Source organism: Copadichromis virginalis, linkage group LG2, assembly GCF_057382275.1.
Source record: "Copadichromis virginalis isolate Kocher_CV1m ecotype Utaka linkage group LG2, C_Virginalis_male_GT1.1, whole genome shotgun sequence".
NCBI classification, from domain to species: Eukaryota; Metazoa; Chordata; class Actinopteri; order Cichliformes; family Cichlidae; genus Copadichromis; species Copadichromis virginalis.
Genome location: NC_140619.1, coordinates 15,359,846 through 15,371,944, shown reverse-complemented (window position 1 = coordinate 15,371,944; position 12,099 = coordinate 15,359,846). Strand labels below are relative to the sequence as shown.

The 12,099-nt window shown below is 36.9% G+C and overlaps 1 protein-coding gene and 1 pseudogene across 1 annotated transcript; one reads left to right on the top strand and one right to left on the bottom strand.

Moving 5' to 3' along the window:
- Window positions 1-846: 846 nt before the first annotated feature.
- LOC146717109 (uncharacterized) lies at window positions 847-4,909 on the bottom strand. The gene is made up of 8 exons (XM_085471952.1): window positions 4,784-4,909; window positions 3,799-3,923; window positions 3,167-3,523; window positions 2,859-3,078; window positions 2,313-2,536; window positions 1,990-2,137; window positions 1,775-1,884; window positions 847-1,542 (listed from the first exon to the last, which is right to left on the bottom strand). The coding sequence occupies exons 1-8, from the start codon at window positions 4,821-4,823 to the stop codon at window positions 1,234-1,236; spliced, it is 1,533 nt and encodes a 510-aa protein (XP_085328078.1). The 5' UTR covers window positions 4,824-4,909; the 3' UTR covers window positions 847-1,233.
- A 1,884-nt stretch (window positions 4,910-6,793) lies between these two features.
- Window positions 6,794-8,696, top strand: LOC146717108 (uncharacterized; annotated as a pseudogene).
- The last annotated feature ends 3,403 nt before the right edge of the window (window positions 8,697-12,099 follow it).

Genomic DNA, 12,099 nt, shown 5'->3' with positions numbered 1-12,099 from the left:
TGATGCTTCCACCCACCAAGTAACTGGTGATTGCAGCCATAAAAATGATGTACTTTTTTATTTTCAGTTTTTTTCTTGTTATTGATGCAGCAAACACATTTCCTCTGTTTTCTTGTTGTACTGTATTATAAAACAGACTGAAATAAAACAATAGATCTATTGGTGGCCTAGGATATTTAATCTGTCCAAAAAAGTAGGAAAACAATTTCTCAGTCTTTGTTTTCTGTTTGTGAAATTTTATGCTCATTCACTACGTTCGTTCATATCGTGTGCATCTCTTGGGGCCTAAGCCTCCCCTGTCCTTAAAACCTACACTGCAAAAACAGCTATACTTGAAACAAGCCAAATATTCTTAAATCTGACAAAATTTTCTTGTTTTGAGCAAAAAATCTGCCAATGGGGTAAGCAAAAGTTGCTTGACTAGAATTCTTAAAACTAGCAAATTAATCTAACTGCCATATGCCTTTTAACTAGACAAAATTGTCTAAAATGTATGCTTATTTGAAGAAAATATGACTTATTATAAGTAAAATATACTTTGATATTTAGAAAATCTGTACCTAAAATGAGTATTATGCTTTCTTGAACAAGCTGTTTTCAAGAATTATTTGCTTACTTTAAGATTCGACACCTTAATTTAGATTTTTCACATAAAAAAAACACCTTACTATAGGACAAATTTTCTTAAAACTGAATTGTTTCTTTCTTGATTGAGCTAACTATAAGAATTATGTTTCGACTCTGAGAACAATAATCAGCAAAAATTCCTGAGAATAAGACACCATCTCTTCAAAAAGCTACTAAAAATAAGGGAATTCATCTTAAATTAAGACAGCAAAAGCACTCTTAGATTTTGCGCTTTTATTGACACAGCAATGGGTCAGTAACTCACTGAGGTCTGTTCCAGGAGAATCATGTCTAAAATTATACATTTCAGCAGGGTACTGTGTAACATGGCCAATATAAGAAGTGCATATTCCAGATACTCTTAACATGAATAATAACAGTATAACACACTCATGGCTGGTATCAAAAATAAATTTTGCTGAAGCTTAAAACAATCACTATTTCAAATCCTATATTACATAACATTTTAGAAGAACAAGTTTAACGACCACACAAACAAACATGTGTTTTACATTTGAACAACTTTTCTAGAGAGAAAAAAAACAACCTCACTGACCAACACTGAGTCTGATAAACAAGGCAGATGGAGTCTGTCATCTGAGAGACTCACTCAATGAATGACTTCCACTCACCAAGCGCCTTCTTGTAAGAGGGGGTTGAATCTCGGTCATGGATGGAGTCTTTGAGTATTTCAGTTTGCAAGACAGACAGCAGCGTGGAAATGCACTTTGGATATGTGAGGTGGAGGGCATAGTAATATGCCATCAGATAGAGCAGTCCCTCATTAAGATCCTTCCGGTCAAAAGTGCTCACTGGTGTGGTTCCAACAGCTATCATGCAGTTGCCTTCAGAGACAAGCAGAACTGGACAAGCCAGGGGTCGCTGACGCAGGTAGCCTTCAGGGTCTTCTGAAGTCTACATGACAGAAAAAAAGAGGATTAGAACAAGACCGTAAGAAATACAATTTTTGAGTTGCATTACAGTTTAAAATAGATCAACTTTTTTTGTAGGTTTTATTAACATCAACATGTTATGGGGATCTGAACTTTAAGAATATTTGACTGACTCCAAAGTAAAATATATAAAATGAAAACATGAGTAACTGCAAAATTCAACAATATATACACATAGAATATTGCAGCCTTACCTTTAGGACATGGAAAAAAGCCTCACTACAGATGCCCAGCTTCTTAGGTGGTACTGTGCTGGAAGGGAAAAGCACGGGAAGGGCTCTGAACACAGCTGCTGCATGTTCCACTGGTTTGAAAAAAGAAAAATAAGACAGGGCAACACCATTAAGCATTGCAAATAATGTAATCTGCAAAGCATAAATGTAGACAAATCAAGATACTGTAGCATTACCTCCATCCAAAGTTTTTGGCGGCTTCATAACTTTCTTCATGACACCATAAAACTGCACCTTCGAGTAGAAGATTTCCCATCTATCCTTCATCTCAGAAATGTATTTCAAGTTGGATGGTTGAATAATTCTCCGCAGCTCATCAAGGACCTGAAAAATACAGACAGAAACCCAACTAAGATAGATCTGTCTAGCTCTGTATCTGGTCTTGACAATAAGTGATAACAATTTAAACATGAGGGCCAGTATTTAAGAAATTTGAAAATCATATCAAAATGTCCCCAAAGGAATAACAGGATGGCTAAAAGAAATAAGTGCTGCTTACATGGTCCAGTTCTCTGAAACAAGGATATGCCTCTAGTATCTTCACTGCTCTGTCCTGCTCCTTTATAGCATCAGAGTTAATGAATTGTCTTCTAGACTCAAACTCCAGGTTCAGCAGTTGGGTAACAGCAGCTTTGTTCGGTTTTTTGGTCTTGTATATTTCTTGAAGTGTCTTGTAGTGTCTTGCCTGGGTTTTTTGGCTGTCAAAGAAGTCAGCTGAACCAGCTAAACACACAGAGCAGAGGTGTGTAAATCATTTATTGCCACAGTAAGGCTTTATATATCTGTTATTGGTGCAAAACAATAATACAAAAATACCAAAATATTTCTGTAAATTAGATCAACAAATTAACTAACCACCTATCTTAAAATTGTTCATTAATCCTGTGAAGTTGTCACTATTAAATGGAACACAAAGATTCCAAGATAAACAGTGAAGTAGTTGTGTTCCATTGTTAGCAGAATTTTTAACAAAAAAACAAAAAGTATCGTCCAAACCACATTTACACTCAGGCTGTAATAAGAGGGTGCATTATATTATACTTACATTCTTCATCACTGCCATCCTGGTGGTGCACTGGGGTGCCCATCGATCTAACTGGTGATTTATCTAGAATAATAGTTGGTGCACTGGACTCCCCACTGCTGTCACTTTTTGCAATGCTTTCATTCCCATCCTTTCTTGGCTTCTTCGCAGGAGGTTTTTTGCCCTTCCTTGGACTTTTGACATTGGAGAGTCTCTTCATTAGCTTTTTAGCAACATGCTCCTAACAGGTACAAACGGTAAAAATTAAAAGATGATAAGATACATCACTCATGATTAACACAGAGTGGTATTGAGCAAATGCTACTTACCCACTCACCACACGTTTCTTTAAGCATTGGGTAGTACTCCATTAATCGCTTTGCCATGGCATCAACCTCATGTTTGCTGGGGTATCTGGAGTCTTCAGCTGCTCTTGCTATCGAAATCATGTTTGTCATGGTGTTTCTTACAAGTCGACAAAAGAGTTCCTTTGACAAAGGTTCAGCACACTCTGTCCCCAGCCGCTTCTTTTCAAAGTAGGAATGTCGAGCTTGCTCAAGTTCACTGTCTGTGAAGACTATGTACTCTGGGTTGGACATAGTCACAAACTTAGAAGTGCTGGGTTCCTCTCTGGAGAAGTCACCATCTCCAGTAGTTGTTAGCATTTTTTCAGCAGCAGTCTTGTTCTAAAATACAGTGTACATGGGGCTAATTTCACGTAAAATTGCACAAGAACTTTAGGTCTCTACACATGAAAGAAAGTACAACAAAATATCAGTAAAGTGTTGAACAATAAAAAATATGTATATTTAATAAATGTGTGGGCCACTTGATTTAAATCAAAACTAAAGAAGATTCTACTGTCTATCTGTTATGTGAGTATTGGTGGAATTACTTGAAACTGCATAAAACAAGCTGGTGTGTTCTCAGTTTTGTCACACAGCGATAGGACAGAACTTACTTCTTCACATTTGTGCACTGCAAGCCATAGAGCCCGACGCCTGAGGAAATATTCAGGACCAGGAAACAGATCTTTGATGTCATCTCGTGAAAGTGACGAGAGCAGGTCTTCTCCAACATTTGCTTCTGCAATAGGAGTTTCCAATTATCACTACATTGCATCATCCTCATGTGCAAGCCAGCTGACAGCTTTGCTTGGGTAACAAACAGGATACACAAGAAACATAATTTAATATTTACCATTTAAAAACAATACTCTATTCCATTATATTCCCTCCTGACTGCTCCACAGGTTCTAAATTACCTTCCTCCCATTGACTGGAAAAAGTATTATATTTGTGATTCGCTTGCACCTTTCGTCCACACGTAAACAGCGTTTTCAGTCACTGAAAAAGGAGATTTCTAAAAACGCTTGCCAGGGTGGATATTTTCGAAAACTCCTTTTTTGCATTTAGGTGTGGACGAGAAAAACGGAGAAAACGCAGCGTCAAAGGTGTGGGCCTTGTGCGCCACGTTATTGTTTCGGTGAAATGAATTTCTACAATACTGTTACTGTTAATTGTACTCTCTGCAGTGTTTAAATACTTACATATACACAGTTACTGTCCCTCCAGACTGGGTTCTGCTTCTATGCCCCATCTTTCTTTACTATTTCCCACCGAGGCTTCTAGACTTCTGATTGGCCAACATTTCTACACGGTTAGGAATATATCGCCACCTGTTGCTTTGGCATGTTCCTAGCAGCGTTTTCCTTCATTTCTGCGTTTCCGTGTGGACGGGATTATTTTTAAAATGAAAACGGAAAATCTCAGTTTTCAGAAATACCCATGTATGTAGTGTAATAGCACTAGCATATTTAAATATGCTAATGCAACTAAGCTAACCGCACAAGCTAAGCTAACAACCGGGTATAGCCTGCCATGCTAGCGACTTACCATGCAACATAGCAGAACACAAAACATAGAAAAAACAAAACAGTCACATACCTTTCAGGGTGGCAATTGTTATTTCGTCCAGTTTCTCCATAGCATGCCTTAATTTCTTCACACTGTACCACTGTATCCCGGACCCAAAAATATTACTAATCCTGCAATCCAAATTTGAGGCGCGAAGCTAGAGGCTCGAAGCTGGACTGTACCAACTCAGGAGTATGGGGTTGTGTACAGAAATGGTTTAGTTCGCTGTTTTATATCTATAAAATTCTATATATTTAAAGATTTAACTATTTAGTTAGATTATATTAAGTAAATACTGACATGTCGGTACTATTACTTAGTAAAGCTGTTATAAGGCACCGAATTAGGATAGCCATTCCTACCCCTTAATGGAATAATCCTGGACATCTTGGCTTTATGGGAAAAACGGTTCACAGACCAGTGAAACAAAATGATTTGGCGCTGTGTTATCTGCTTCGTTTTTGTGGGTCTGACCCTCAAATCCTTACTGAGTCATATTAATTCTGCACATAGCCATAGTCCAGATTTCCGTGTAGTTTGTGGCATAGATGGATGTGTCAAAGAATATCGTGTTTACAATTCATTTTGGTATCACATTCGTCGAACACACTCCGACCACCTTGGCAATGGACGATGCAGCGGATCGACTAGGACACAGAAATCTGTAAGGTGAGACTGACTATATACTTTGATATCTTTGAAAATAATCATATAAAGTATTCATGTTAGATTCCTACTTGTGTTTACAGCTTAACAGTAGATATGTTAATGCTAATTCCTTATGATCCACATCAATGCTATTTCTAAACAATTTTTCTGAGTGCTTAATTTCTCCTAATAGAGAAAACACCATTTTTATTTATTTTTTTTACTTTTGTTTTAAATAAACCAATGGGCATGGTCCAGAGTCTCCTTGGTTGTTTGTGTTTATTAATATTCATTGTTTCAGTTAGTTTCCTGGTTATTTGTTAATTATTTCCTGTGTTTAGGTGTTCTCCGTGCCTCCCTTGTCTTGAGTCAAGTGTCCCTGGTTTGATGTTCATGTTTATTCCTGTTTTACTTTGATAGTCCCATGCCCTGCATCAGTGTATTCTGTTGCCCTTCCCCCTGGTCTCTTCTCATCTGATTAGTGTCAGCTGTGTTTCGTACCTGTCTGCCAATTCCTCGTTTCCCTGTGTGTGTGTATATTTAGTGTGTGCTTCCCTCTGTTCTTTGTCGGATCGTCTGCATTTTCTCCTCTGTGTCATCTGTGTTCCCTCCCTCAGGTTTTCATGTCTCATGCTCCTTGCTCCAGGTTGTAAGGTTTTTGCAACATTTTCAATGTTTCCTGTGTTCTTTAGTTTAGCTTTCCAGGTTTAGGTTTTTGAGGATTTTTAAAGCTTTTAAACTACAGTTAAGCTACCAAATATCAATCAGCAATAAATTAGTAACAATTTATTAAACTCAGTCTGAAAACATACATATTTTGGAGTAAATTATCAAATGCAGAATAGAATTATTTAGAAATGATCAGTGTAGCTTGTAATTAATATCTTTAACTAGTCAATTAATCAATTAATCTCAATTGCAGTTCTAGGAGGGAACCCTCATCAGCGGAGAACAGAAGTCTGAGTAACATGTGGGCCTACAGGACTGATCCAGTGGTCGAAAACCAGCCAACAAGCCAGCCAACAATGGATGCAGCTGTAGACACCAGATTGAACTCAGGAGAAGATGCAGTGATTGATCAAAACACAATACAGCATGATCCAGACAGTGTGTGCCCCGAACATTTTGGTACTTTTGACAATAATAAGACATTGTACTCTGGCTTCGATGATGGTGCCCATATCTCGCAAAGGCCCCTTGTTCCATCCCAGACCAACAATGATACCTCGACTCCAAACATTTCAGCAGCTTGTCCAAGCGGGTTCGCAGATTGAGTAGCATCATCCCAATCTATGGTGAGTCTATCACTACTGAACAATAACAACTTCTTTTGATAAAACATTTTACCAGTTTATAACATTCCTATATTTATTTCTCTTTTCTGAAGGATGACTCCTGCCACGATGTTCTTACCAGACAAGCAACAGCTCTTGTATTGACTGCAAGAGAGAAACATCGTCTTTCACAGGTTTGTGCTCATACAAAATTAGAATGATTATTTTAACATGTGGCTCTATTTTTTTTCATCATTTATTATTAACAATTTCCCTAAACTGTAACAGCCTTTAATTCATTCTGATTATCCTAATAGTAACTATGCAAAACCGAGCATCACTTGTATGTGCCTCCAACTTTCCAACAAATGACTATGACTGCCTTAGGTAAACTAAGGCAGTCATAGTCTCCAGCCATCCATCCATTTGCCTCCGCCTATCCTTTTCAGGGTTGCTCCCATCACAAGCCTTCCTCTGCCACCTAACTCTTAGTCTCAGTTTAAAAAGGAAAATTGTAATCTTAAGTAAACTAAAAATTTGAGTTTTGCAAGAAATCCGAGAAGGAATTTAAAAAAATTTTTTTTTTCTTCAGTTTCAGTGAGGGAAAAAATCTATAAGAAACAGTCAAATAATTCTATGCAGTTTTTTTGGTTGCAGAGCTACGTACATTATTAGTACTTACATTATAAGTTGTCTATTCGCTAAAAATAAATCTCTTTTAATAGCAAACAACTAAGATGTCGTTTGTCCTTTCTGTCTGTTTTTCAGAGTGGTGTGAATGATGTCGTTGCAGCATTACAACAGTATCAGGCATCGTTGGTCAATAATCTGAGAAGTCAGGTACAAAAGGTTTTCCAGCAGCATCATGGAAGTGGACTTGAAAAAGATGTTTTGGCAGTCTTCGACCAGATTGAGGATCCATTTGCCTCTGTTTCAACAACATACAGGCAGGATGATGTGATAAAGAGAAATTTCAATTTTGTGGAGTCCGAGGAGGTTTGTGTTGGGTATACTGCTGTCATGGGAAAAAAAGGGAAAAAAAGATTCCTCACTACTGTGCCCAAATGTTTTCATTATGTTCCACTTGTCAGAAGTTTGGAGCAGTTATTGTCCCATCCAAGAGTTTTGGCATTGATAGATGAGCAGAAAAATTAGAGAAATGAGTATTTATATGATATCATAGATGGAGAACTCATGAAGTCTCACCGTTTATTTTCTGCACACCCCTCTGCCTTACAGATTATCCTTTACTCAGATGAAATTGAAATTTGTAACCCACTTGGGTCTCATGCCTCCAAAAATAAGTTGGTAATGTTCTATTATACTTTGGGAAACATTAATCCTAAATATCGATCAAAACTACCTGCCATTCGTCTACTTGCCATTGCAAAAAAGAGTGCGCTTTCTGAATGTGGTGTAGATGGAATCTTGCAAAGGCTGCATGAGGACTTAGTGAAGCTATATAATGGAGTTAAAATTCAAACTGGAAATGGTGAACGTGAAATATTTGGAGCATTAGTTTCATTATGTGGAGACACTTTGGCGCAACATGAGCTTTGCGGGTTTAAAGAGGGTGTTGGGTTTGCTCATAGTAAATGCAGGCAGTGTGAATGTTCGTTTGAGGACATGCAAATTTATTTTGATGAGGATAACTTTGAGGAACGGACATTTGAACGACATGTCCGGCAATGTAGCGAAATTGAGAAGGCCAACACAGAGTATCTAAGAAGCAGCTTAAAAACAACATATGGAATAAACAGAAGAAGCAAACTTATTAATTTCCCAGCATTCAACTTGATCCAACAAACACCCCAAGACATGATGCATGTAATTTTTGAAGGGATTGCTCCATTAGAAATAAAGTGTGTGTTGAAAGGTACTGAACACTACGCATTCATTCTTGAACTCATTGAGATAGTTCAGATTTTACTTGCTCCTGTCATCAGTCTGCAGACTATTAACAAGTTGAAAATCCTCATTGAACAGCACTTGAAGCACATGAAAGCCCTATTCCCATATAACAACATCACACCAAAACAACATTATTTGATTCATACACCAAGCCAAATTAAACGTTTGGGACCAATGGTCCGTCATATGTGCATGAGATTTGAATCGAAACATCGCTTTTTCAAACAATGGGCGTCAAAAATAAATTTTAAAAATGTTTGCAAATCTTTAATAAAGCATAATCAAATGTATGAATGTTGTCAGAATGTGGATAGTTTTGATCACCCCATTTTTTTCCAATGAATGCACATTAGGACCAACCTCAGAAGTAAGCATAATGTCATACTTAAAAGAAAAAATGAGGGCCTTCCTTGGAAATGATGAAGTAAACCATGCAGTGACTGTTAAATGGCTTAATCTAAATGGTAACAAATACATAAGGGATAGGTCATTAATTGTTTGTGCTGTTGGTTCTAGTGGTTTACCTATATTTGGGCTTGTGAAAAATATCTATGTGATCAATTCATCATTGTACTGTTTTGAATTCCAGCAGCACAATACCATTTGTTATGACAAAGATTACATGTAATATAAGATAGAGATTCCAAACATGGCACAAGCAACGGAGCTGATATCCGCTGATAATCTTATGGATTTCACTCCATATTACAGTTTCACACACAAAGATATGACATATGCAGTCATGAAATATTACCTGTGTGATGTAATTGGACTACACATGAGTTCAACAGATGTTTTATAAAAGGCACACTGCTTTACATGCATGAACTGTATTATCAGGTTATTGTTTTGGACAGTTTTGTTGTTGAGTTTTCTATCAAATCTGACAGTTGAATGCGATTGTAGCATTGCCACAGTGAAGATATGTGTACTGATACTTGTCTGATGCTGATCTATTAATCTGTTTGACATGGCCTAAAGTGAATGAGTTATGCCGTTTCTGTTTTTCAAATGGGCCTTTATTTCATGTTTATCATGTGCTTTTAGTTCCAGCTTTTTGTGCATGTTTTGTCAAACTTGACAGCAGTTTTATTACACTTTAGTGTCAATAAATACATTTCTTAAACTGAGCAGCTGTTTAAGTGGCCTTACTCTTGAAATGAGAAAAATAATCTTGTTTTTATTAGGGAATTTCAACCAAACGGTTTTCATACCTTGTAACTGGTAAATAAAGCTCAAGATGAGCTGAAATATCCTTTTAAGGAAAAGTTAGACATATTTTCCTAGAATAAGATTTATTTTCTTGTGCAAAACTTGCTTGTTAAGAATATATTTTCTTTTTAGACAAAAAATAAGAAAAAATGTCCATAAACAAGGGTTTTTTTACTTTCTTGAAAATCGTTTTTTGCAGTGTAGTGACGCCCCTGCTTTAAGAACTGAAGGTCAGTCAGTCAGAAAATTACCAAAACTTTGAATGTGTCCCCAAGTGCAGTTGCAAAAACCATCAAGAGCTACAATGAAACTGGTTCACATGAGGACCACCCCAGGAAAGGAATACCAAGAGTCAGGATAAATTCATCAGAGTCACCAGCATCAGAAATGGCAAATTAACAGCACCTCAAATTAGAGCCCAAATAACAAAGAGCCTCAACGAGTTCCAGTAGCAGACAAATCTCTACATCAGTGATTCCCAAACTTGTTTTGCTAGGCCCCCCTTTGTTTTGCAAGTCACCCCCCCCCCCTCCCCGCGTGCACGCACGCACGCACACAAACACATCCTCCAACCACACACACCCATATTTTGCTCCATTGTGGTTTATTTCACACCTCAAACTTTTAGTAAACAGTTAAGCAAATAAAAGTAATCTGCAATAAATTACAGGTAGTAATAAAATAAACTACTAACTCTTTTATGCTACAGCCACACCTACACGGGTATTTTTGAAAAAGCAGCTGTTTTGTCCACACATAAACAGCATTTCGAATCACCCAAAACAGATTTTTTAAAAATCCTTTTTTGCGTTTACGTGTGGACGAGGAATACAGAGTTCGTCACGCAACGTCAAAGGTACACTGTTAAAAAAAACATCGTAAAAAAACAGTAATATTCCACCAGCTGGGGCGCCAAAATAATACCGTAAAATAACAGAAAATAACTTTCTCATAAAAATACAATTATTTTCAGTAATGAAAATAGAGTTTGTTGCGCTAATTTTACATGGGATTTTGCCTTTTCCATGTGCTTTTAAACATTAAATTAGGAACATTTTAACGTGATTAAACAATGAAATTACCTATAAACATGGTCAATGAATGTGGCAATATGAATAATAATGCTTAAATGTACAGAAATATACAGTTAACAGTTGGGTTAAATAACACTACTTGATTTAAAAAAGTTGTATATTCAATTATATTTGATGTAATACTACATTATACAACACAAAATAATTCGATTTATCTTTCAAAACATGTCAAAAAGACTAGATAGTGGCTTTAAAATTACAATTCACTGTTAATTTTACATAATATCACATGTAAATTTAGATTTTAAGTGTAATTTAACATACATTTCCTGAATATTTACTGGACTTTCAGTTTGAATTAAGTGTGCTCCCTGTAAGATTGTGGGTTTTATCTGTCACAAAACATCCAAAGAACCCTTATTAAACAAAACCCCTGATTATAATTACATCAAGATTATGTTAATTCATGTGTATGAGCAGTTTGTACATGTTTATTTTACTTATAAGACATGAGACATTGTTTCAATCATTAACATTGATTTTATTGACAAAAAGATAACCCTTCCTGGAACAATCCAAGAACAACTAACACTTATGCATAAACAAAGGCATGTAGAAAAAAAGAATCTAATGCAAACACACACTTGAGCACAAAAGAAGGGGACGATGCCACCTCGAACATTCATCTGCCTCCCCACATCTGGAGCAACGAAAAGGGGTATATTTGAGGCCCATAACCTGCAGGTTTAGAAGTAGCTCTAGCTTTCTGAAAGTCTCACATTCAGGGCTGCTGCTGGCCATTTGAGTTCCCTTGGAGAAATTTGCAAAGTAATCATATGCAAAGAACAACTCGAATAAAACAAAAGCCTCATTGTTATGCTGATTATACTTAACTGATAAGTATTGATATGTTGTAAGTTGTCACTTTAACACAAACTTTTACCAAAATAACTGAACGAATGGGACTGTGCCTGCAGAGCAAGCACCACAAGTGTGAAAGTATAGCTTATTACAATGAACTGAGATGAAGATAATACTTAAGACAATGCTACACCTAAAGCAGGACACAGTGACAGAGAGCCTGTCAGCAGACAGTAACCTACCAACTGGCTAGCACCAATGCTAGCTAAATGTGAATAGGATTTGCAGCCTATATTTCACTTTTCCCCTATAAAGCGGGCCACCCGTGCTGTTGACATTGACCATGAACCAGAGACCAGTGCTAGTGAACCACAGATAAGGTTATCCTCAGGATAAAAATGAGAAC